The following is a 26,025-nucleotide window of genomic DNA, read 5'->3' as shown; positions in this document are numbered from 1 at the left end:
AATTTTCTACAAATAATTTACTGTAAATCTAGGAAAACAGATTATTTAACACTAAAAAATGATCTCTCAAAGAAGCAGAAAAAATTTTAGTTTTAAATAAAAAGTGTCTATGTAAAGAAACTACACACTGGAGAGATGGCTCAGCGGTTAAGAGCACCGACTGCTCTTCCAGAGGTCATGAGTTCAATTTCCAGCAACCACATGGTGGCTCACAACCATCTGTAATGAGATTTGGTGCCCTCTTCTGGCCTGCAGTCACATATGCAGGCAGAATGCTGTACATAAAATAAATAAATAAATCAAAAAAAAAAAAAAAAAGGAACTACGCACTTTATTATTCTAAATATGACATTCTAGGAACAATAAAATATGGGCACACTACAAGTAACGGATTGTAAGGATACAGAGGGAAAGCTACCAGAGCAGAGAAAAGGATTATGGCAGGGGAGAGGTACATGTGTAAAGATACTCTGCCCAATATCAGAATGGTGAATGTCATTATACATTTGTCAAACCTCTCTCAATTGTAACACATGGAATGAACCCTAAACTATTGGCTGTAATTGGTAATGGTGTGCCAACGCAGGCTCATCCAAGTGCTATCAAACACGCCACGTTTGGAAAGATGGTGGGTGGACACAGGCGATAACACATGATGGAAATCTCACACCTTCCAACCAGCACTGCTAGAACTACCTGTAAGAGGGTACTAAATAAAAAGGGGAAGGGCGAAAGGAGGGAAAATCAGAAAGTAAAGAACACATGTGGATAGGATAACTAGCCTCCAAAAATATAAGTGTGGGTTGGGGATTTAGCTCAGTGGTCGAGCATTTGCCTAGCAAGTGCAAGGCCCTGGGTTCAGTCCTCAGCTCCAGAAGAAAAAAAAAAAAGTCAAAAATATAAGTGCTTCATGTTTCCATTTTAATAAATCATTAAATTTATGCTTTAAAAATTAGTCATAAAAATATCAAAATAATTCATATTTGCCCAATCAGAAATCAAAGTAAAAAAATTACTTAAAACACAAAGGCTTTCACTCAACAGTACATTTTTCAGATCATAAAATGCAGCAAATAGTTGTTTTTAATTCATGGTATTTCTGAGACTGAATTATACAAAGCACATAAAATCTAACAGGTAATAGCAGACAAAAGGGAACACATTGTATATAAACTAATATTTGGACGCATATATCGGGTTGAAAATTTTATTTTTAATGCATTTGCCAGAGGACATTCATTAATGGCTAGAATTTAAAATAATGGTTTTGCTTTGCTTCCTGAGGTAGTGTTCTAACTAAATCTCTTGCTCCTTCTGTCTCAGCATAACCTACCTACTGGGATTACAGACATTTGTTGCTGAAAAGATGCTTGTAATTGCTAGAATATATCAGTAATATTTAATTACTCCTCTATTTTACTTTAGTTTTTTTTCTTAATAATACCAAACTACTACAGGAATGAACAGTGGCATCAGCTACATGAGAAATACTACTGTTAGACAGTGACAAAGCCTTCTAACACCAATGGGAAGGGAGGTCGGCACCCCTTTACTCTCTCTTTATCACCGGGTATGTTTTCTTATGGACACTATGCAACTCTATGACTAGACAGGTAAACTTATGAATGATGAACCAAAAAGGCAAACATCACAATGCAGGAGACAATCTGAAAGTGGTCCCTGGAGAGAGGAAAGCAAGACAAGAACACGTCATCTGATCCAAAGTTATGAAGCATCACATACATCAAAAAGGAAATAGTCTTTATCTGCTCCTTTGCTGTTCACATCGCACCAACAGTTTCACAGGAGCACTGATGTGCTAACAGAGACATTATTGCTGATACGCAGCTCAAAGTAACACCTTTAGTATAATGCTTAGACTTCAACTACTAAATAAAAATCAGTTATATGAAATTGTAAAAGAAGTCTATAACTGAGTCAATGTTGACGATGCAGAAAACGTACTAATATAGCAAAAGAAGTCAGCTTACATCAAATATGGCTGGATTTACAACCAAGTGACGAGATTTAAAACACAGAAGATATATGACAAAAAGCAATGCATTCTGTTTGAAAGTTTTCAAGAAGTCTTTGAAAAAAACAAATATAATTACAACAATCTTATTTAAGCATATTACCAGTAGAGTATGTTCACAAAGTTTTACACCTCTAGCAGCTAAAAGTAAAATGCCCATTTATCAAGCTTAGTTACAATTTTAATATCTAGATAATACATAGATAGCTTCATGATCTCAACAAAGCATTTAAATATTAGGTACAGGCGATCCTATAAACATTTTCAAAATATAATCACCAAGGAAAAGAGTTCCTGCAAAATGGCTCTACACTAAGCAGAAGTAACAAGCTAAACATAAATATGCCTTCTTCAAGTCTGTTACTAACTGAAACTTACAAACTAAGTCTATCGATTGAATTATACATATCAACGACAGTTCCAAAGCCATGTTTAGCCCAGCCACTTCTATTCTCCAATGCTGATTCTCTTCTCCATTTACTCAAAACAGGTACATATCTGTTAAAAATAAGATCTTACCATTATGAACCAAAAATTTAAACTTACCATTTCAAACGAAAAGGCATTGGTATACCTACAACACAGCAGAATAACAAACCAATTTTATCAGTTAAGATTTTAGAAAACACTAAATTCTCAGTAACACTTCCCAGCATAGGACTTGATTCTCTAAACCTCAAGAATATTTTAGCTCTATCTCTTAAAGGTCCATCCTTGCATAAACACTCTGTACCAAAAACGCCCACAGCACAGGCAATAACATGGAATTTTTCCCCCCAAATGGAAAAATGTTCTTGTAATAGAAACCAGTCTTCCTATAAAGTGTGTAGAATCTGCCCATTAAAATGTTAGATTTGCTAACAACCAAGCATGCACAAAAAAAGTTGGTCATTTGACATTGAAAAAAAAAACTATGTATTCACTATGAAGTTTATAAAAATAGTCCAGTAGTCTAGTCTCAGCGCCACACTGTGTTTTTCCAACAATGCACAGTCTAAGACAATATACCAAGGCTCAATATTTAATAATGTACATTTAAAATTTTTTCAGATTTTCTACCTACTTACACATTTTTCTTTTAATACTCAACATATGTAGCGACCCATGGTGGCCTCAAATTTAGATCCCCCTGCCTAACTCTTAAGAGTACTAGGGTTATAAACTTGAATCCCATATGACTACAACAATAGCAGGTGGGTGGAGAACACACACCCACAGCTATTTCATTGTTAGCTTCTAAATAACTGTATTACAAATATACAAATCCTGACCCCTAAATACTCAGCATAACAGTAAACAAAAACACTTTAAAACTTAGAATGTAATTTGTAGGGACTTAAACACACCAACTCCAGGAAGAGGGAGGAGGGGGATATATCTGGGTTATAGACTCCTGAAATACCAAGTTGTCCCTTGATAAGAAGGTGAATAAGATATAAGATATTCTCAAAACTTCCATCAAATTTATTCAGAAAAAAATTGACATAGTAATCATAGAGCAAAGAAACCCGTTTATAATCTGATTTGATTGACTGTGATTCTACTAACAAAGCCAATTTTATGTCTTTTATTTAAAAACTAATAGCCGGGTGTGATAGTACAGAGGTCTCTGAGTTAAGGAGCCCCTGGTCTACATGGAGAGATAGCCAGTTTCAGGAGAGCCAGGACCACACAATTGTGCATGCTCACTCACGTTCACACGTGCGCGCACGCTCTCTCTCTCTCTCTAAATCTCTCTCTCTCTCTCTGTCTCGGTCTGTCTCTCTTAAAAAAAAAAACCAATTTAGAACAGTATTTATTTGCTCCAATTTATATGAAAACTTGTAAGGTTGCAACTAAATATTATTAAAACGAGTATTTCAATATAATTAAAGAAGTAAGTATCTAAATAAACATAACCAGTATTTTTATGCATGTGAATATATTTTTAACCTCCATGTATCTCTGTGAACCACATATATGCAGTGCCCTTGAAGGTCAGAAGAAGGCACTATATCCTTTGAAGCTGAATTACAATAGGCAGTAAGCCTGCCAAATGTATGGTGTGGGAATTGAGCCCCGGTCTGGAAAAGCAGCAAGTGCTCTTAACAGCTAAGCCATCTCACCAATTCCCTTACCAGGACTTTCAATTCAAATGTATTCTAATCATCACAATGCTAAAGAACAGTCCCAATAACATGAGTGAATATCGGCTTGACAAATGTTTTTGTCTAATCATGAGTCTAAGTTGTTCCAATTACATACCCCAAACTACAGATGGTATTCTAATGAATTACCCAGACTCCCTGTTCTTTTCTACTATATTAAAAAAAAAAAACAAAAAAACAAAAAAACAGTTCCTAAAAAACATACCCACCCTAATATTTATAGAAACACCTATTAAGTGAAAGAGTAATAACCAACATTGGGTAAAGATAAAACCGTCAGTGTGACCACTGCAACACCCCTCCATCATTCACTTGGCTTTATCAGCATGTCCAAATGTCAACGAGCTGACCAGCTCTAAAATAAACTTCCTTGTGTATAATTCCCTCAATTATCTCCACAGAATGAAAAGGCCATGTAAATTACTTATAAAATACGCCTTCGAAGGTTCAATTATTTGACTCTTCTCCACTTCTCTGGGAAAAAAATTTTTTCTATTCCAATCAAATTACTTGTTCAATAACTTAGAAAGAATATTCGAATGAGCCATGTAGAAAGCACAAAATTAGAGCTTGTCTAAAAAATACACAAACTGTTTCAAATACACAAATCCCTCGTTAGTAAGATACAATAGGTGTCATTTCTCTTTGCTAACTCAAATTACTGAGATTTTATCATTACGAAACCTTCTGCTTTGAGCCTGTACATGTCACACCAGAGCAAATCAAGTATAATTAAATCATGGAGGTAACGCAAAACAATACCCCAAGACACAAAATCAATACCATTCCAAAGTTGACACTACTGATCAAGAGGAAGCGACATTAAAGAGAATACACTTTAAACCTCTATCAACAGAAGGAAAAGCATCTGGAAACCCGTAAAGCCTCCTGCTGGGCAGCATCACTTTAGCAGATGTCTCTTTGACTCTTGCTCTGACTTTTACAAGACTATCATGAACCTAATTTGGATTCCTCAGGAACCTTGGATCTTACGATATGAGCAGATCTGCTCAGTGGGCCTTCTAAAAACACTGGAAAGGAAACATAAATTAATTAATTTGCATTGTAATTTACCAACTGTTGAGTTTGGATAATCTGAGTTCCCCCTCCCTTTTTTAAAACTCCCCCAATTATCATACTGATTCTAGATCAGGGAGTAGCAAACAGGGCCAAGTAGTAAATATTCTAGTCTCTGCTTGCCATAAGCTTTTTTTTTTTTAAAGATTTATTCATTTATTATATATAAGTACACTGTAGCTGTCTTTCAGACACACCCAGAAGAGGGCATCAGATCTCATTACAGATGGTTGTGAGCCACCATGTGGTTGCTGGGAATTGAACTCAGGACCTCTGGAAGAGCAGTCGGTGCTCTTAACTGCTGAGCCATCTCTCCAGCCCTGCCATAAACTCTTGATATAGTATCTTATATTGTTCACAACTAGTCAACTTAGCCTCTGTAAGGCAAAGCAAAGGTTAACAAATCTAACAAATGGATTTAAAATTAATCAGAAAAACAGAAGGCATGCAGATTGAGCAGGCCTTCTCTAGTCTGCTGATCCCTGGTCCAGATGAAGTCACTAAAAAATAGCAATACCATTAAAGTGAGACTGTATCTCCTACATACATATAGTGTGAACAACCAACCGAAGGCTGACATCCAGATCCACAAGGCACTATTCATACAGAATGCTCTATTATTTAAATTTTATGTATGAATCCCCAACTCTCTCCCATGTTTCCCCAAGCTCATTTACAACTAAAAACTTGTACTATGACCATGATGATTTCAACACATTTAAGTGCATCTTAAGCTTCAAAAAGAGTTAATAAGTTCCAACATTTTAAAATACAACATGTGTCTCCAACATAAACCTACTGATTTCAAAATATTGGTGGATCTAAGGATTTTTCATTAGTTTATGGATAAACTACTACTGTTACCTACTGGTTTAGCAAAACACTCTGCCCAGGCGTACATGCCAGAATCTAATCTAATCACACAAACACAAAATTCTTTCTAGGTATAAAATGTAGGTATTTACTGGGAACAAAGGTTTGTCAGACTCTTACTCCCAACAATAAGGAGGTGAAAAGGTAGGGAGATCTCCTTTAAGTTTGAAACCTAGACCTCCTGACCCTGCTGCATCCACCTCTCCAATACTAGGATCACAAGGCTAGACCATCCTGCCAGTTTGTGCGACGTGGGATGAACTCGAATTGTACTAAAGTTAAATTAAGACTCTTTAGGCTGAGTTTCATCCTCAACCACGTTTCCAGCCTTGACAGGAAGGAGTCAATGGAAGACCACTGACAAAAGAACAGAACTTGAATTAATAATTGCCACATTATAAACTATTCCCAAGTATATCATGTGCACTTATCAAAAATTCCAAGGAGAATACCACTGGCCGTAGTGGTGCACACCTTTACTCCTAGTACTTGGTAGACAGAGGCCAGTCTGGGTTACAGAATGAGTACCAGGACAGTGATGGCTACACAAAGAAACCCTGTCTGGAAGGAAGGAAGGAAGGAAGGAAGGAAGGAAGGAAGGAAGGAAGGAAGGAAGGAAGGAAGGAAGGAAGGAAGGAAGGAAAGAAGGAAAGAAGGAAAAACAAAACAGAAACATATATATATAGGGTCTTAGACAGGTGGCTCAGTGGTTGGGTACACAAGCAGGCCTTTCAGAGGACCTGGGTTCAATTCCTAGCACCCACATGGCAACTCACAACTGTCTGTAACTCCAGTTCAAAGGGATTGGATGCATTTTCTGATCTCCACAGACACAAGGCAGACATATATACATGTAGGTGTAAAACACACATATAGATGAAATAAGATAAAAATTTGAATATATATACATATGCACATTTATACACACATATATATGTGTGTGTATATATATTTTTTAAGATAGCCAAGTAAGACATATTACAAGATTGAAACCTGTCACATTTAATTTATAATTACAGCAGCTATTAACGAATTTGACATTTTCTAAGAAGAATTAAAGTATAATTTAAGACTCACAACTTAAAATTTCTATCTCTGAAATTCTAAAAAACATGTATGTCAAAAATAATTGTTAAAGACTGACAAAAAAGTCAGTGCTGTTCCTCATCTATGCTATACTATTCCTGAAGAGACAAAATATACACTCCATGACCTCCATTCATGCACTTGGTGCTGTTCAAGTATAGCCATGAGTGGAGGACAAGCTGGCAGGAACACCTTAAACTAACCAAGGAAACCTGCTTAGGCTCTTAATTGGGAAAAGCCAACTTACCATTAGACTCGTTCCTTTAAACTGAACAGTGAAAAAAGAGAGAAGACATAAAAATATTCTAATTTTAAAGTTCAAAAAAGAATTAAAACTAATACTTTTTCCAAAGGCACGCTTTCTAAGTAAAAGAATGTGAAAACTGCCTCACAATATTCCTATTAAGAGTGTTTTGCCCATTAACAAAAAAATTATTGAGATGAATAAAGTACTAGTTTACTACTTCTTTTAGAATTTAGTTTACTTAGAATAAATAACAGTAAGCATTATAAAGTTAAAGGCCTTGTGCTTATCGTTTCTCATCTACTGAAACCTTCTAAACCACAGACATGGTGTACGTTCCTTTAATCCCAGCACTCCAGAGGTATAGGCTGGTGATCTCTGTGAATTCGAGGTCAGACCCTATCTCAAAAAACATAAACAGGGCTGGAGAGACTGCTCAGCAACAAGAGCACTATCTACTCTTATAGAAGTCCTGAGTTCAATTCCCAGCAACTGTACAGTGACTCACAACCATCTGTAATGAGCTCTGATGCCCTCGTTTTGTATGCAAGTGTACATGCAAACATTATTCATATACATAAAGCAATTCTTTAAAAACTAATAAAAAAGTCTAAGTAGAACCTATGAATTTCCCTGTAAGTATTAATTCCATTCTTATTAAATGATCAAGCTCATTGAGTATAATGAAAATGACTGCTCTCCAGAAAATAGAGGCTGTACAGCCTTCCAAAGTAAGTATTTAAGAATAAATTACAAATATTCTAACTGATGACTCAATATAATTCAAGTATTGAAGTAAATGAGAATTAGTCTTTAGTACCTTTCTTCCATTTTCTCATCTTTGCGCATTCACTCACTCATGATGCATGAGTGTGCTACATACACACTTGTGCTTTGTGTTTTATGTACATGGAGGTGGAAGGAAAACTCCTGAGAGCTGTTCCACGCTGCTGTGTCGTCCTCAGACTCTAATCAAGGTTGTCTGACTTTGAAGCCAATGCCACTGTTGCTGCTGAGGTTCTTTCCTTTTAATCAACAACTTTATACTTTTATTTTTGGGTTTTGATTTTGTTTTTGTTGTTTTTGGTTTTGTTTGTTTGTTTGTTTGTTTTTTGTTTTTGAGATGGACTAGACGTGAACTGGCAGCAAACCTAATGTTTCAAAGGACTTAGAATATAAGTATATATCAAAGTACTTAGAATAAAGTATATATCAAAGGACTTAGAATATAAGTATATATCAAAACTTTCAACCCTTCAATAACGTGTGTACCATGGGAAGCCAGATGAAGGACAGGAGTTGGCAGGGGGAGTGTCTTCCTCAGTTCCTTCTCTAACTTGGTTTTTGAGGCAAGGCCTCTCACTGAACCTGGTGCTCACTCACCTGGTCAAAAAGGTTGAAAAGGGGTCAGTCTTTGCGTGTCTCCACTGTCTACCCTCTATGGCCCATCCTGTGAGATTAGATATGCCTGGCCATGTATCAATCTCAAGGCCTCGTGCTTCCACAGTCAATATTTTCTACCTTCTGTTCACATCCTGGACAGGTCAACAATCTGTGACTTCCTGTCCATGATACAGAGTGTGTGTGTGGAGGTCAGCGGACAACTTCTGGAAGTCTTCTGTATCCTTTCATAGAGTAGATCCCAGCAAATGAACTTAGGTGTTTAGGCTTGGCAGCAAGTGCTTTGATACACTGAGCCACCTAGAAGGCCCCTCAAAAATCTGTTTATCTTTAAAATGTGGTAGTATGACAAAGGGTAGTAGTCCCAGGCTATAATTTAATAGCCTAAACAGATGTTTTATTATGTGGCTTTAAGCATGCAAAACATACTTTTTCTAACAGCTTGAGAAGTATCTAAATATTATTCTAGTGAAACAATCTTGTGAAACAATAAACAATATCACTTTACAAAAGCCAATAAAACCAGCCTGAGTATTTTAAATATCTAATTTATCTTATTCTCCAAGTTCACAAGATAGTTATAAAATTTTAACTTAAACATTTCCTGAGGAAAAATGATGTTTTTTATGAATTTAGAGGCTGAGCACTTATAGCTCTGCCAAAAGATCAGGTTCAAATCAAACCTTCAGACAATTCATCCCGGCTCCAGGGATTCCTAACCTGGATACACCATACACTCTCCCAAAGATGTGTACCTGATTGTTTTCTTTATCATTTAACAACAACAACAACAACAACAACAACAACAACAACAACAAGCCACACAGTAGTAGTGGTACATGCCTTTCTGTGATTACAGCACTTGGGAGACAGAGGCAGAAGGATCTCTGTAAATTTGAAGAAAACATGGTCTACAAAACGAAGTCGAGGAGAGCCAGAACTAGAGAAATCCTGTCTTGAAATGAAAAAACAAAACAAAAAACAAAATCTCACAGGGCTAGGACATGAGTAGAACTTTACGCAACACAGACAACTGAAGCTCCATCCTAGGAAACCACAATGAGAAGAAAGAGGCAGCTCCCAAAAGCTGGGCTCTGAACTCCACACCTGGATACCCACATCCATTCACAGCCACCGCTACTCACACACACAGGATTTCCATAGGAAATTCAATGAATTCATAACTCAGTTTTAAAATGAAAAGTTTTCCAAGCCATAGAACATCTTAACATTACATCCTATGGTAGAAAAATAAAGAGCAGTCATTCATCATTAATATCTACAGGCATATTAATATCAATGTTAATTTTCACTAAGCAAAAAATGCCATTATTTCAAAAACAATCTACAACTGCATTTATGATATGATAAACTAGTATTAGAAATAAAAAGATTCTTCTTGAGCTGGAAAGATGGCTCAGTGGTTAAGAGCACTGACTGTTCTTCCAGGTCCTGAGTTCAATTCCCAGCAACCACATGGTGGCTCACAACCATCTGTAATGGGATTGGGTGCCCTCTTGTGGTGTGTCTAAAGACAGCTACAGCGTACTCATACATGAAATAAAATTTAATAGAGAGTTTATAAAAAAAATAACAAAAATAAAAATAAAGATTCTTTAAATTGAGAAATAAAATATTTTACTTAATCCTTTCTTTCTAGTCCACTACAATGACAGTATTAAGAATACTACAAATAATTATGTTCATTATAAAACATGTATACTTCATGTCAGGAAAAATACCAAGAAAGTTAATATTTACCTATTTTACTATGAGAAAGTCTTTTAGTAAATATTCAGATAAATAAAAACAATAGGTAATACTTCTTAATCCTCAGTGTAAATTGTGTAAGAAATGTATCATATATGGCTTATATATGATTATTACTTAGAGACTGAAAAGCAATATTAGCCTGAAAATGTTCAATTCCACTTCCTTTTATATTATATAGTATCTCTACATTGATAAATCCAACAGATTCGTGTTCAAAACTGAGATGTAGTTTAAAATAGATGGTTAAATGCTTAGTATCCAAAGGTAAAGCTACAAATTATATGAATAAAAATTTCAAAAGGCCTAAAAATTTCTTCACCAGTTAACTTGGTGACAGAATTATGAGCATTTCTTCAACAGAATTTAAATGCCACATAATTTCCATCCAAAACATATACAGTTGATAATAGGATAAACATTTTTTTCTTGTTATTACCAGTTAAGATTTTTTACTATGTGTTTATAGGTTCTAGTTAAAAACAAAACAAAAACAAAACTAACCATTTCCAGATACAAAAGAATGAGAGAAGAAATAAAAAGCTCCAAAGGCTTGATACTCTCAGCCTGAGAAACGTATTAAAAAGTTTTAGTTCCTAAAAGAATCATTGCTTTTGACAATAGAAGAAAATAACAGTGACTGTTTTTCAGAATAAAGACTATAGTTGGTATTCTTTCAGGTGTACAGTCAAACTCTTGCTTAATTATCATTAAGAACTTGGAGAATTTGGTATTTTTGAAGTATTTATAGAACAGCCATCATTGGGGAATAACAAAAACAAAGTCCTGAACCCAGAGAGAAGGCATCTGCTGAGCAAGCCTGGAAACCTGAGTCTGACAGGACTACAAAGTTCCCCTCTGACCTCCACACACAGCATGGAACAAGCCACCTACACTTAATAATTAAAAAAAAAAAAAAAATTTAAACCTAGACTACCTTGAAGAAAATCCAGGGATAAGAACTGTGTTGAATAGCCTGTAAACAGAAAGTCGAATGGATGAGTTGCTCTAGTCTACATAATGGTGCACTGTGTGAAAAGGAAGAAGAAAAGGTGGAGGGAAACCCCTACAGAATCACACTAATGGGAATACATCAGGGGACAATAAAAGGACACTACACATCCATTTACAAGAGCTTTGCAAACATGGGCCTTACACAGTTAATATTAACATATTGATCAACAAAATTAGATGATATTTTGTACAAAATAATTGAGAAAAGGTAATGTATAAGATGAGAAGGTTCACTTCTATGTTTAGGTTTTAGAGTTGGACACTATATAAATATATCTCTGGAACTTTCAAAAAATAAAGACATAAAACAATATAAAACAAAAATTAGGCAGAGCAGATGCTTGTATCAAGGTATTCTACTGAAGAGCATGTACTTTTATGAGTCAAGTAAAACAGAAGAACTATAACAGCCATTTTATAAGTTATGAATATGACTTCAGAAACAAATGTACTACTATTTATAAGACACTAATAAAACCACCAGTTTAACAACCATGAAAATTTCAGAAATTAGGAAAAAAACTATTAAAAAACCAAAGTCTAAAAAGTTATAAATACACAGCCTCTGATATATAATCCTTCGATCATTTTGGCTAACTGGTATTTCACTTACATTTTCCATATAGTTTGGTTTAAAGCCTTCCTGCTGTCGCCTCAGTTCCTCCTGTTCTCTGTGTCTGATCATTTCTTCTTCACGACGACGATGTTCCTCTTCATGTCTGAAAACATTTTTTGTTTTTAGATTTCAGCACTATGACACGTGAGACTGCAGCTACTTTATTCACGCAGGCGGGGTGGGAGTTGTAGGTAAAACACTCTGTGAAATACACATCGTGCATACCAAGCTTGTGACTGAGGACTGCTGATGGCATGCTAGATTTCACTTTGTATTTTGTTACAAGCCTCTACACCAACAATAACCAAAACACAAAATCCAACTATGCACATATCAAAGAACCTAACCAACTTGGTAGTAAGACCTGTAGTATCATCAGTGAAGCACTGAGATAGAAGGATCACACAAGTTTAAATCATGGGGGCTGGAGACATGGCTCAGCAGCATTTAAGAGCACTGACTTGTCTTCCAGAGGATTGGACTTTAATTCCCAGCACTCACATGGCAACCCATACCTGTCCATATCTCTAGTTCCAGAGCTTCTGACACCTTTAGACAGACAAACATGCAAGCAAAACACCAATGAACACTTAAAAGAAAACAAAAAAATCTAGCATGGACTACCTGCTAGGGAATTATCTGAAATAAGTCAAAGCTAAGAGATGGAGCTCAGTGGTAAAACACTGGTCTAAAATGTACAAAGCATGAATCAGAGGAGTTCAAGCTAGCACTAGGAGATAAGAAGAGGGAGAAAATTAAAATAGGAAAGTCTATAATCTAGTCTGCATAGCAAAATTCACACTCAAAGTCTAAGCAAAGATGAGATGAAGGGGGACAGCAGGAATGAATGGGAAACAAGAAAGGATGATGGGGTTGAATATGGTCAAAACAGGCTACACATATGCAACACTGTTAGAATGAACTCTCTAATGTATAATTAATATATAATAATAAAGTTTTAAATAAAGAAATCAAAAGGATATTAAAACAAAGAACCAACTACCTAAAACTACAGTTATGCATAGGAAGTATTATAAAAAAAATTTCTGGGATGGGGAGATGGCTCAGTGGTTAAGAGCCCTGACTATGCTTCCAGAGGTCCTGAGTTCAATTCCTAGCAACCACACATGATGGCTCACAACCATCTGTAATGAAGTCTGGTGTCTGAAGACAGCTACAGTGTGTTCATATTCACTAAATAAATATTTTTTAAAAAGCACCTGTAGGGGTTGGGGATTTAGCTCAGTGGTACAGCGCTTGCCTAGCAAACGCAAGGCCCTGGGTTTGGTCCCCAGCTCCGGGGAAAAAAAGAAAAAAAGAAAAAAAGCACCTGTAAATCAGTCATTTATTGTCTACAGCTACTTTAGGGCCATAGTAGCAAAGTTGAACTAAATATCAAAAGACCTAACATAGTTACTATTTTGTCCCTTTTCAGAAACATTTACTATGCCTAGAGAGACAGCTCAGTAATTAAGAGCATCTGCTGTTCTTAAAGAAGACCCAAGTTTGGTCCCTAACACCTACATAGTAGCTTATAACCATCTGTAACTCCAGTTCAAGGGGATCCAACACTAACTTCTGACCTACATGGGTAACAGATGCATGTGTGTCTAATATACATACATGCAGGCAAACACTAAAACACATAATATGTATTATTATATATACATCAATATATATGTATAATTAATATATAAAATAATATATATCCTGGAACTCGCTCTGTAGAATAGGCTGACATCAAACAGATCTTCCTGCCTCTGCCTCCAGAGTGCTGGGATTAAAAGTATCTACCACCACCACCTGGCTAAGAAGTATGTTTTAAAAAGAAAACTATTGGGGGCTGGAGAGATGGCTGAGTGGTTAAGAGCACTGACTGTTCTTTCAGAGGTCCTGAGTTCAAAGCAAACTACATTTTTCTGTAATGTATGTGTGTCTGAAGACAATACATTATTAAAATAAATAAATTTAAAAAAAAAAAAAAAAAAAAAAAAAAAAAGAAACTATTGGGGGCTGGACAAAGAGCACTGACTGATTAAGACAATAAACACATGTCATATCTAAAGAGATCCGAAAATTACTTATATAATAAATAAATCTTTAAAAAAAAAAAGAAAAGAAAACTATTTCTTGACACTGATTGAGAAAGCAAACTTCACTTTTATGTATGTGTACAATATTATTAAAATCATAATTAAGCTATACAATGATTAAGACAATAAACAGTCATACTAAAGTAAAATTCTTATAGTACTAGTATTAAATCAGGTCAAACTGAAATATGTTCAGACACACATGTAAGTAAAGTAGTGAACTAAGTAGTAAGAATAGAGGGGCTTAAGCCATTAATCTCAGCACTCAGGAAGTGGTGACAGGCTTTTCTCTGAAGTGCAAGGCTGGTTAACAAATCAAGCTCCATGAGAGCCAGGACTATACAGTGAACATGGATCTCCAAACAAAGGAAGGATACAGACACAGGACTAACAACTGTATGATGGCTTATGAATCACTGTTCTAGATGAAGAAATCAGCAAAATTCTCAAATTGCAAGATACTACTGTGTGGTTTATGTATAAATTTTACCCACAAAATACATGTTTACTAAAGTATTTTTTCCATTGCCAGGAGGAAAAATTTCTGGAACTGGAGAGATGGCTCAGGGGATAAGAGCATTGCAATAGATGAGTTCAGTTCCCAGCATCCACAAAGAGTGGATCAAAACAGCCTCTAGCTCCTGGTCAAGGAGATCCAATGTTCTCTTCTGGCTTCAGCAGGCAAATCTCATTCTCATTCTCATATTCTTCCCCCACCCCCATAGCTACAGACACACACATGAAAAGGAACAGTATTGCTGGCCTAAAGTTCAGTAGTAGAGTTATTTGTCTGGGATGTACAGGGCCCTATTTTCAATCTCCAAGACCCAACTAAAAATGTATTCCTATTATTATTTCTTTTTTTTTTTTTTTAAAGATTAAATTTGGGGTTGGGGATTTAGCTCAGTGGTAGAGTGCTTGCCTAGCAAGCGAAAGGCCCTGGGTTCGGTCCCCAGCTCCGAAAAAAAAGAAAAGAAAAGAAAAAAAAAAAAGATTTATTTTATGTATATGAGTACATTGTCATTGTCTTCAGACACACCTGAAGAGGGTATTGGAACACATTACAGATGGTTGTGAGCCACCATGTGGTTGCTGGGAATTGAACTCAGGAACTCTGGAAGAGCAGTTGGTGGTCTTAACCACTGAGCCGTCTCTCCAGCCCCTATTATTATTTCTAAAAATCATTTGTATAAATATGGAATGGATGGTAAAAATCTGAAGCCACATGTGTTGGGAGTCATTAGGATAGGCTAAAGCTAGCAAGTGGCCTTCCTGGAGGTGGCCCACTATTTTTGCATGGTCTGCAATAGGTGAGCTCCATGGTAAGGTCCCAAAGGGACTTCATCTCAGGATTGCTTCTTGCAGCTGATATGCCTCTCCTGTCATTATTAAATTAGTATAATAATCCCTGGTCATTAGCACACCCCATTGATTAGATTTCCTGCAGATCAATATAAAAAGGAGCTTTCATGGATTAATGCAGTTTAGATGAATTAATGATTGTGTAGAATTCCCGATTTGATTCAAACAATTTTATGAAGAAAGTTTTAAGAGATGGTATTAGTTGTTTTTCTAGAAAGGTGTGATAAACTTAGAATGAAGAACAGAATGTGCCCACTCCTCATATAGTAAATAAAAACTGCATAATAAGTATGGTAAACTTTCAATCACAGTAAAGACAAATAGGCTTGAGACAAATTTGTGTTAAAGGAAAAACATCTATATCCAAGGATGAAGCTACAGGTGTGCACTATAAGGCAAGGCCATGAAAAACACTGTTGCTTTGAACTTATAATGAGCACATTAGAGTGAAACACTGCTTTGAACTTAGTATCAACATCTTTCTGTAACTCCCACTGTATCTAACATTTTATATCTGAGATAATTTCCTAAAGAATTTTTTTGTCAGGGGCTGGAGAGATGGCTCAGTGGTTAAGAGCACCGACTGCTCTTCCAGAGGTCCTGAGTTCAAATCCCAGCAACCACATGGTGGCTCACAACCATCTGTAATGAGATCTGATGCCCTCTTCTGGTGTGTCTGACGACAGCTACAGTGTACTCATATATAATAAATAAATAAAATTTTAAAAAAAAGAATTTTTTTGTCAAAGAAAATATAAAAGGGCTATAGAAAAGAAATATAGTTAGATAGACGGATTGGCTTGGGGGGGGCTCTGCCCCATCCATTTATCCACATATATGTTTCTATTTGTCTGTATGTACATGTATAGGGGTATATATGTACGTTTGTAAGCACGCATGAATACTTGTGAAGTTGTTGAGACAGATGATGGACTGCCTGGCCAGGATTACGGTATATGTATATGTATCTGTCCATATTTACCTATATAAAGCATTTTAATTCTTTTCTTTCCTTCCAGTTCACAGAGAGGCTTCAGCTGCCTTGACAGAAAGAGAGGAGAGCTCTAGCAATAAATTCTTTACCTAACTACCATCACCACCACCACCCACCCTGCCCCTGCTGTTAGCAACAAAGGTCAATAGATCCAGAGGCTTGCAGCTTCTGGCCTTCGTGTAGCTTAAAGTCAAGATAGGCATAAGTTAGTATATAAAGCAACCCTACACTCTCACCAGACCAAGTCTTGCCCCCACTTATGATCTTCCCCTTTGGCTGCTTCAGAGTACCCAGCCACGGACTAGTGTTGTGCACCCGGCCACTGCACACATCCTTGTTCCTGGTTAGCAGAATGTCCTTCAATCAACTATAGGGTCCACTATACCCATTACAATAAACTGAATGGCTTAAGGAAGGAAATAAAGCTGGGTATGATGGGCTTTAATCCCTGCCGGCACTCAATAGGCATGGAGAAAGAGATCTTTGAGGTCTAGACTGCAAATTCAAAGCTAGCCAAGGGCTGTATAGTGAAACCCTGTCTCAAAATATTAAAAAAGATTAGAGGAAATCCACACCGAGAAAACAGCTCACCTGGTAAAGTACCTATTTCATTCAGTGCAAGAAACTGTGGGCAGGTCCCCAACAGTCTTATAAAAGATGGCCACCCGGGGTTGGGGACTTAGCTCAGCGGTAGAGCACTTGCCTAGCGAGCGCAAGGCCCTGGGTTCGGTCCCCAGCTCCGGAAAAAAAAAAAAAAAGAAAAGATGGCCACCCTAGGTACATCTATAGCCAGGGGGAGGGGTCATGTGGAAGGCAGATCTCCTTAATAAGATATAATGTATCTTCCTAATTATCTCTCAATTCTATTTACTAAGAAGCAAGAGTCTCTCACTTAATACAGAACTCATCAACTAAAAGAACAGAGGCAACCTGCCGCACTGATTAACCCTTGTCTCCACTTTCTGCGTCATGGAAGTACCAGAGGCTGCTAGGTTGAGGCAGCTTCAGTAGGTGCTGGGAATCCAAACTAAATTCCTCAGGCCTGCAACAGCAAGTACTTTATCCACTGAGCCGTCTCCCTAGATATACATCCTCACATCTCTTAAATTGGGCTTTTTGTTTTTGTTGAGACAGAGTCTCATTTATACAGTACAGGATGTCCAGAAATTTACTAGGCAATGCAAAGCGGGCCTCAAACCCAGAGCAATACTGCTATCTTAGCCTCCTAAGTGATGTGAATACCCAGTGTGTACCTAAGTGTGTCATCATACCCAGGTAGAATGCAAATTCTTTTTTTCTTTTCTTTTTTCCGGAGCTGGGGACCGAACCCAGAGCCTAGCAAGCGCTCTACCACTGAGCTAAATCCCCAACTCCAAAATACAAATTCTTAATTGCTAAAGAGGCTCACTAGTTACCAGGTAAGACAGGCATGTAAGATAGCCAAACGCAAAGACTGCCAATCAAAGGCAAGACAAAGAGATGTCTTAGCATTTGCTGCTCTTGCAGAAGACCCAGGTTTGGTTTATAGCACCATCTGTAAAGAGTCCGATGCCCTCTTCTGGTGTGACTGAAGACAGTGACAGTGTACTCACATACATAAAATAAAAAATAAATAATAATAATAATAAATTTTAAAAAAAGATTCACTCAAAGCTGGGTATGGTGGCACACGCCTTTGATCCTAGCACATAGAAGGCAAAGGTAGGTAGAACTCTGATATTTCAAGGGCAGCCTGGTCCACACAGTGAGTTCCAGGACTGCCATGGCTACACAGAGAAACCATGTCTTTTTATTTTTAAAGTGAAAGCAGTCGAGGCAAGAGTTTGAGGCCACTCTGGGCTAGACATTTTGAATTAGGAGGGAGGAGAAAATGCCAATCTTTTTGCAGAAATATTACTAGTGTTCCGTTTCTTCTCCTTAATTTTAATGACTTAAAATTAAGATAACGTAATAAAAGCATAATAAATAAAACCTAAAATGTATAAAAAACACTTATAGTAAGTATCTAACAACTGGATCAAGTAACCTATTACAAATGTGCTAGTACTTCATATTGCCATACATGTGGGGCATATTAAAGTCTGCTAAACTCCTTTACTAATCAAAGTTTCATAGAGGCAGAGTTTCTTTTTCTAATGTTTTTAGATTTATAGAAAAGTTTAAAAAAAACAGGAGACTTCACCAAACATTGCACAGTATTATTAGCTTTCAAATAACCACCATGGAATTATGAAAAGATAATCACAAGCACGACGTTAGCATCTACAATGACTTGTGATTAGATTTCAATTTTTAAAATTATATTTATGTATTTGGGTGCATGCACACATAACATGCCACAGTGTACACAAGGAAGTCAAAGGACAAAGGACAAGTTACACAAATGTCATCATTGTCTGCAATGATTAGAGCTCCATGAATACTTTCAGCCACATGACACAAAGTACATAACATCTTTGGTTCAACTTTGACAAATGCCCTACTTCTACCTTCCTCGTGTTTTAGGACCTTACAAGAATTCTATATTTCATTTGATTAGTATCTCTACATTCCACCACTGTTTGGAGCACAGAGGTCCTTTCTTATACTCACAAGAAGCACTAAGAGAACCAAGAATGTTAAACATACAGGTTATTCTCAATGGAGAAGGTAAAATCAAATACCTTCATTCCATTGAGAAAGCTAAATGGAGGCTGTTAATAAACTAGTGAGCTTTTCGCTATCTGAAAAGACAGACCTCATCCAAATTTCCCTAGAATAATTATTCCTGACCCATCCCTCCTCAGACCATTATCTCTCCTGACAGGAGATGTCATGGTACTTCATAGCCTGCTGTCCACTATACTATCAGTCAGAGACCACACAAGATTTAGCTTTGACAAAACACCCACATGAGGTCATGAAGTTACATGTCTCTATGTAGTCACACCTGAAACTTTACTGTGCATCTGGATTAGACTGAATGCACTGATTGTTGCTTGGAAACCTTTTCCCAAATTGTACTGTTTTGACAATGAACTGCCTTCTCCCCCTAAGTCTGATCCAGAGTCAATCTGCACCAGGTTTTCATTCCTGTCTCTTCACAAGTTTACTTCCCTAGATGACACCTGCAGTGAATTCCCTTGAGTTCGCATGCATACGAACACACACACACACACACACACACTCTCTCTCTCTCTCTCTCTCTCTCTCTCTCAAGGCACCAGGCTCAGCAAGGACCTTTATTGCTCAAACATCTTGGGAGTCTTAATTACTTTTCTTCAATTTCTTATACTTCAGATTCTTTTAAGAAACTGCCCCCATTTTTGAAGAGCAAAAGCAATTTTATTATGAACTTGAAAAACAGAACAAACAAGATATAAATCTCTTCAGTTCCTAGGAGGGAGATAGAAAACGGAAAAAAGGGGCTGGGGATTTAGCTCAGTGGTAGGGCGCTTACCTAGGAAGGGCAAGGCCCTGGGTTCGGCCCCCAGCCCCGAAAAAAAGAACAAAAAAAAAAAAAGAAAACGGAAAAAAAAATATTACCACTTTTTGAGTCAGAGCCCAAGAAAGTCTCCTCAATAGAGGAAGGCAGATGGCTGAATAGTGGACAATCAGAGGCACTGCAGAAAAGGGTTAAGAGGAGTCTCAGAAGAATGAAAAGGGACAAATGTGTAGGGGACAGCATGTGTAGACTTTGACCAAATATCTCAAGGAAAAAGAAAGGAAACAAACAAAAAAAAAAAACAAACAAAAAAACCCTCAAAAAAGCCTGGCAGGGGCTGCGGAAATGGCTTGGCAGTTAATCTTACTGCTCTAGGAGAGGAAGACCAGAACTAGATTCCCAGCACACTCATAAATGCCTGTACCTCCCAACTTCAGGGTTCTGACACCCCATTCTAGCTTTTCTACCCATGCACATAAATACAAAATATGAAAAGAAACATAAGCTGCAGTGCTGCAGGAGAGAAGCTTTCAAAAGGGACTATCATTTTCTTATTACTTATTTTTGAGACTTGGTAACATTAATTCAGGTTACCCCCAACGCACTGTATTGTATCTTAAGCATTTATTTTCTTATTTGCATGCTAGGATTAAAATCATGTGCCATCATGTCTTTGAAAAACTGTATGATTGTTTTTGCTTTGTTTTAATTCTATTTTTTTTCATGTGAGTGTAGAGGTCCATGCATGCCAGAGCCCCTGCATGAAGGTCAGAAAACACCTTTTTGGAAGTTCTCTGTCCTCCACCTTGTTGGGACAGGTCTCTCAATCCTGCGTTCCTACTGTATCCTCCAGATTATTACATATGCCAAGAGTCCACATTCTACTGTTTGCCTTCTATCTTTAAGTAGAAGTGCCAGGATCAGAGACCTGTGCCATCCTAACAAACTTTCTCCTGGGTTCAGGAATCCAATTCTGGTAAAGGCTTGCACAATAAGTGCTTTTACCCACTACGAAATCTCCCTAGCCCTCACTCCATCTCCCTCTCTCTCTTTTTAAAGTTTATCTATTTTTAAAAAAGAAAAGAAAAAACCATACACTTTATTACTAGGACTTGGAGAGGCAGGCAGATCTCTGTAAGTATAAAGCCAACCTGGACCATAACCTGGAGTGAACTCCAGGATAGCCAACGATACAGAGAAAACATGTCTCAAGATACAAAACAAGCAGACAAAAAGAATTATTTATTTGTTTGAGCCAGGTATGGTAGCACACACCTTTAAAGGAAGTGTGGAGCACTTGGAAGCTGGAGTTTAAGACCACACTGGACTACAGAGTGAGTTAAGACAGCAAGGTTATGGGGCTGGAGAGATGGCTCAGTGGTTAAGAGCACTGACTGCTGTTCCAGAGGTCCTGAGTTCAATTCCCAGCAACCACATGGTGGCTCACAACCATCTGATGCCCTCTTCTGGTGTGTCTGAAGACAGCTACAGTGTACTCATATAAAATAAAAAATAAAAAAAAAAAAAAAAAAAAGACAGCAAGGTTACTCAAAGACAAACTAACAATTATGTTTTTATTCTGTGTGTGTGTGTCATGAGCATGGTTGTGCAGGTCAGCAGGTACTCTGGAGCTAGAGTTATAGAGTTCTGAGCCAGGATCTCTGTACAAGCAGGATATGGCTCTTAATCACTGAACCACCTCTGCAGCCGGCTCTGACTTCACTGCAGTGGTCTAGTATTTTGTCCTAATGAGAATGAGGCTATGAATATTTAGCAAAAATGTTAGAGAAGATATCAGACACTGAATCTTTACTGAGTAATCAATAGATACCTAATATGAACTGTCTCATTGTACTTGAGAGACGGCTCAGTGGTTAAGAGCACTGACTGCTCTTCCAGAGGTCCTGATTCAATTCCCAGCAACCACAGGGTGGCTCACAACCATCTGTAATGGAATCTGATGCCCTCTTTTGATGTGTCTGAAGACAGCGACAGTGTACAGTACATCTACATAAATAAGTAACTCTTAAAAAATAAAAAAATTAAAAATTTTTTTGTCATTTAGTTGTAGTGTTATCTCCTGGGTTTCTATACTTTAAGTTTATTATTTTTCTACTTGAATTAATACAAAATTTTTTATGTTTGTAAAAATAAATATATAGGGCTGGAGAGATGGCTCAGTGGTTAAGAGCACTGGCTGCTCTTCCAGAGGTCCTGAGTTCAAATCCCAGCAACCACATGGTGGCTCACAACCATCTGTTATGGGATCTGATGCCCTTTTCTGTTGTGTCTGAAGACAGCAAAAGTTTACTCATATATAATAAATAAATAAATACATACATACATACATACATACATACATACATACATACATAAATGGTAAAAAAAAAAATCATTCTTGGGCTGGAGAGATGGCTCAGCGGTTAAGAGCACTGACTGCTCTTCCAGAGGTCATGAGTTCAATTCCCAGTAACCACATGGGGGCTCACAACCATCTGTAATGTGATCTGGTGCCCTCTTCTGGCCTGCAGTCACATATGCAGACAGAATGCTGTACATAAAATAAATAAATAAATCTTTCAAAAAAAAATCATTCTTAATGATGTATGTGTAAATGTCTGTGTCTGGGTATTAAGTACAAATGCTCAAGTGGCAAAGAAGTATCTTGTATCCCAGGCTGGAGGGTGCCTAAAATAGGCACTGAGAATCAAACTGAGGTCCTCTACAGAGCAGTACACTGAGGCTGAAGAGACCCAGTCAGCAGTTAAGAGGACTGGCTTCTTGTCCAGAAAGCCATTCCCAACACCAACATTGCAACACAACCATTTGTAAACACAGTCCCAAAGAGTTTCATTCCCCCTTCTAACCTCAGGGGCATTCTAGGCATGCATGTAGTACATAAACATGCAGACAAAATACCTATGCATATTACATAAGTAAAATCTAAAACGTACATGCTCTTAACCACTAATCCATCTTCCCACACATAAATTTTCTCTGAAGATTGTTGTATGAACATTTGTGCTCATGTGCACATACTACCTAAGAATGCCAGAAGGAATTAGATCCTCTGTAACTGGCATTACACGTGGTTGTTAGCTGCCATTTAGGTACCGTGAACTAAATTTGGGTCCTGTGAAAGAACAGATAGTACTTTTAACCACTGAGCCGTCTCTCTCTAGCCCCCAACAAATAAACTGTTAAGATAGAAATATTTGTATTAACGCTATGCAAAAATCCTATTGTTCCAGGTTTTACCTACTTTCATATTCGCCAATAAATCTTCTCTGGATATGGGTATGACAGGTAGAGCCAGTCATAGGGAGACGGAAGCAAGAAGACCCCGTGAAATACATGAAACACTGACTTGAAAACAGTAACCACTATTTTATTGGTGGGGCATGTGGTCTGTGCCAGAGAAGAACTGGCACAGAACTGGTAAGTTAGAACACGTTCAAACCCCGGAAATCTCAAGACTCGAGACCAAGAGTAGAAGAAGTAGTAAAAGACTAGCTCCTTCTGAGCTGGTAACCAGGCTAACCCCAACCAGGTAGTCAGTCATGTACTCAGAACTGAGGCAACTCAGTACATGAGCTTTCAGTCATATAACCTTTTCCCACCCTGGGTAGTTTCACTCCAATAGTTTACCCAAGTACATTGTATGAATTCAAACCCACCACCAATAAAGAAACATAAACAAGCTAAGATCATCTTAGAGAGCTGTCTCATTAAAGATCATTGGTCAGGGAAGGCTAGAGCCTGTGCACCCACCCCCCAAACTCCAAGCAGACCAGGATCCTGACTATCAGGCAGTAGTATCTGACAACCTGGAGGAAGAGGCAGACTGTGGACCCCATCTACTCAAACGTCATCCAGTCCTCTGTGAGCAGGTATATTGGCATCAGTATTCAGATACCCCGAGAGCGGGAAAACCCAGAACTCTAACTATTCACTTTTATCAGTGAGTTAGCCCTTTTAATCTTTTTCTTTTTACTCTGTTAAATGAAATTCTACTGTGAATAGTTGCTTTTTTCCGTTATGTATTTATCACTTAATACTTTTAGCAGTATAAACTTACAGGAATTTTGTTCTAGGTTTAAAAGCTAATGATCTCATTCTCAGTGTCTTGGTCTCAACCTCTCTAACTTTCTCCTTCTTTCGATGAAACTATTTGGCCACTAAAAGCTATCATGTGGGCTGGAGAGATGGCTGAGTGGTTAAGAACACTAACTGCTTTTCCAGCGGTCCTGAGTTCAAATCCCAGCAACCACATGGTGACTCACAACCATCTATAATGGGACTGAATGCCCTCTTCTGGTGTGTCTGAAGACAGTGACAGTGTACTTATATATAATAATTAAATAAAGTTGAAAAAGAAAAAAAAAGGGGTAATTTCCCTGTATAGGTGGAGTGATGTCATCTGGACTCTTACCTGCTGCACTTGGCATGCCTAAACAGCATGGTTGCACTAAGAACCTCAGAAGAGTCTCATTTATCTTCCTCATTTACAACCCAGGAAGTGGCAGCCCAGAGAGGGTATTGAGAGCATACTAATAAATAATAAATAAATTTTTTTTAAAAAGCTGTCATGTTGGCTTCCATGTTCTTCTGACGCAAACTACCCTATTTTCAGTACTTTCCTACTACTGATAGAATGTCTCTGTTATTAGGGCATGTGGGAAGTAGGTGTGCTCATTGTTGCTGAGACATTACTGTTTCAGGGCCTTTTACTGAACAATGCTGTGAAAACATTAGTTTAATCACATACTTGTATTCTGTATCTACCTATCAACACTAAACACCTCTGACCTCACAGTACTATGTGAGTTTAAGCCAGCATATAGAATTCATTTCTTTCCTCATTCTCCAACAGTGAGAGATTTGAGTCTCATACAATGCTGGGTGAGGGAGTACACACCTATAATCTCGATACTTGAAAAACTGAAGCAGGTAAGCCTGTGCCCATTGAATGTACACATTCAACTGTACATGTACGTCCCCAACACAAAAGGGTTATATAAAGGAAGCAGTCTGGGAAGGGCTAACCACACCTTTAAAACTAGGTTACAGAATGCATGTATGATTTGCTGTGTGCATGTACATGCGTGGTGTGTGCCTGTGCATCCATTTATTTTTGAGAACAGTTATGGTTCTGAAAACCGAGTGGTAGATTGTATTCCCAAATACCTCCTCCACTCCTAAACCCACAACAACCTACTGTCAACATGCCCTGAGTGGCACATTTGTTAAAATCCACCTTCTAGAGTTCAATGGTTCTGTTAGGTTTCAGTTTTAATGTGCATGCTCTAAGTTCAAAGAAAGACAAAATGTAGCATCATACAAACCAGTCTTACTGCTGTAAAACTCTTTAATTTCCTGAAGAGGGTTCAGAGATTAAGAGCTGCTTTTGTGGAGAGCCCAGGTTCCCAGAATCCACACAGAAGCTTACAACTAACTTTAACTCCAGTTCTGAGGAATCTAACGCATGTTTCTGGTTTCCACTGCATGTGCAGCCACTCTCACATACATACAAAATGAAAATAAATCCAGAAAACAATTTCCCTCATCTTTACCTCCACTCACTAACCTTTGACAATCACAATCATCTCCTTAGCTTGCTGTTTCCATAGTAATTGGAGTCTGTGGTGGTTTACATTTTCTTAACCCAGGGGAAATAGCACTATTAGGAGGTGTAACCTTATTGGAATAGTTGTGGAATTGTGGAGGAAGTGTGTCACTGTGTAGGTGGACTTTGAGGTCTCCTAGTGCTCAAGCTCTGCCCGGTGCAGAAGAGAGCACCTCCTCCTGGCTGCTTATGGAAGGAAGTCTCCTCCTGGCTGTCTTTGGATTAAGATGTAGAAATCTCAGCCTGTCCTCTAGCACCATGTC

General features: G+C 37.7%; 1 protein-coding gene across 1 annotated transcript in view; it reads right to left on the bottom strand.

The window, feature by feature from the left end:
• Nucleotides 1-26,025, bottom strand: part of Pspc1 (paraspeckle component 1) — a 59,322-nt gene that overhangs the window by 13,790 nt on the left and 19,507 nt on the right. The window contains exon 6 of the mRNA XM_032918369.1: nt 12,261-12,366. Coding sequence (XP_032774260.1) covers nt 12,261-12,366 — 106 coding nt within the window. The remainder of the gene's footprint in view (nt 1-12,260; nt 12,367-26,025) is intronic.

This window comes from Rattus rattus, chromosome 12 (assembly GCF_011064425.1).
Source record: "Rattus rattus isolate New Zealand chromosome 12, Rrattus_CSIRO_v1, whole genome shotgun sequence".
NCBI lineage: Eukaryota > Metazoa > Chordata > Mammalia > Rodentia > Muridae > Rattus > Rattus rattus.
This window is presented reverse-complemented; position numbering and strand designations above follow the sequence as displayed.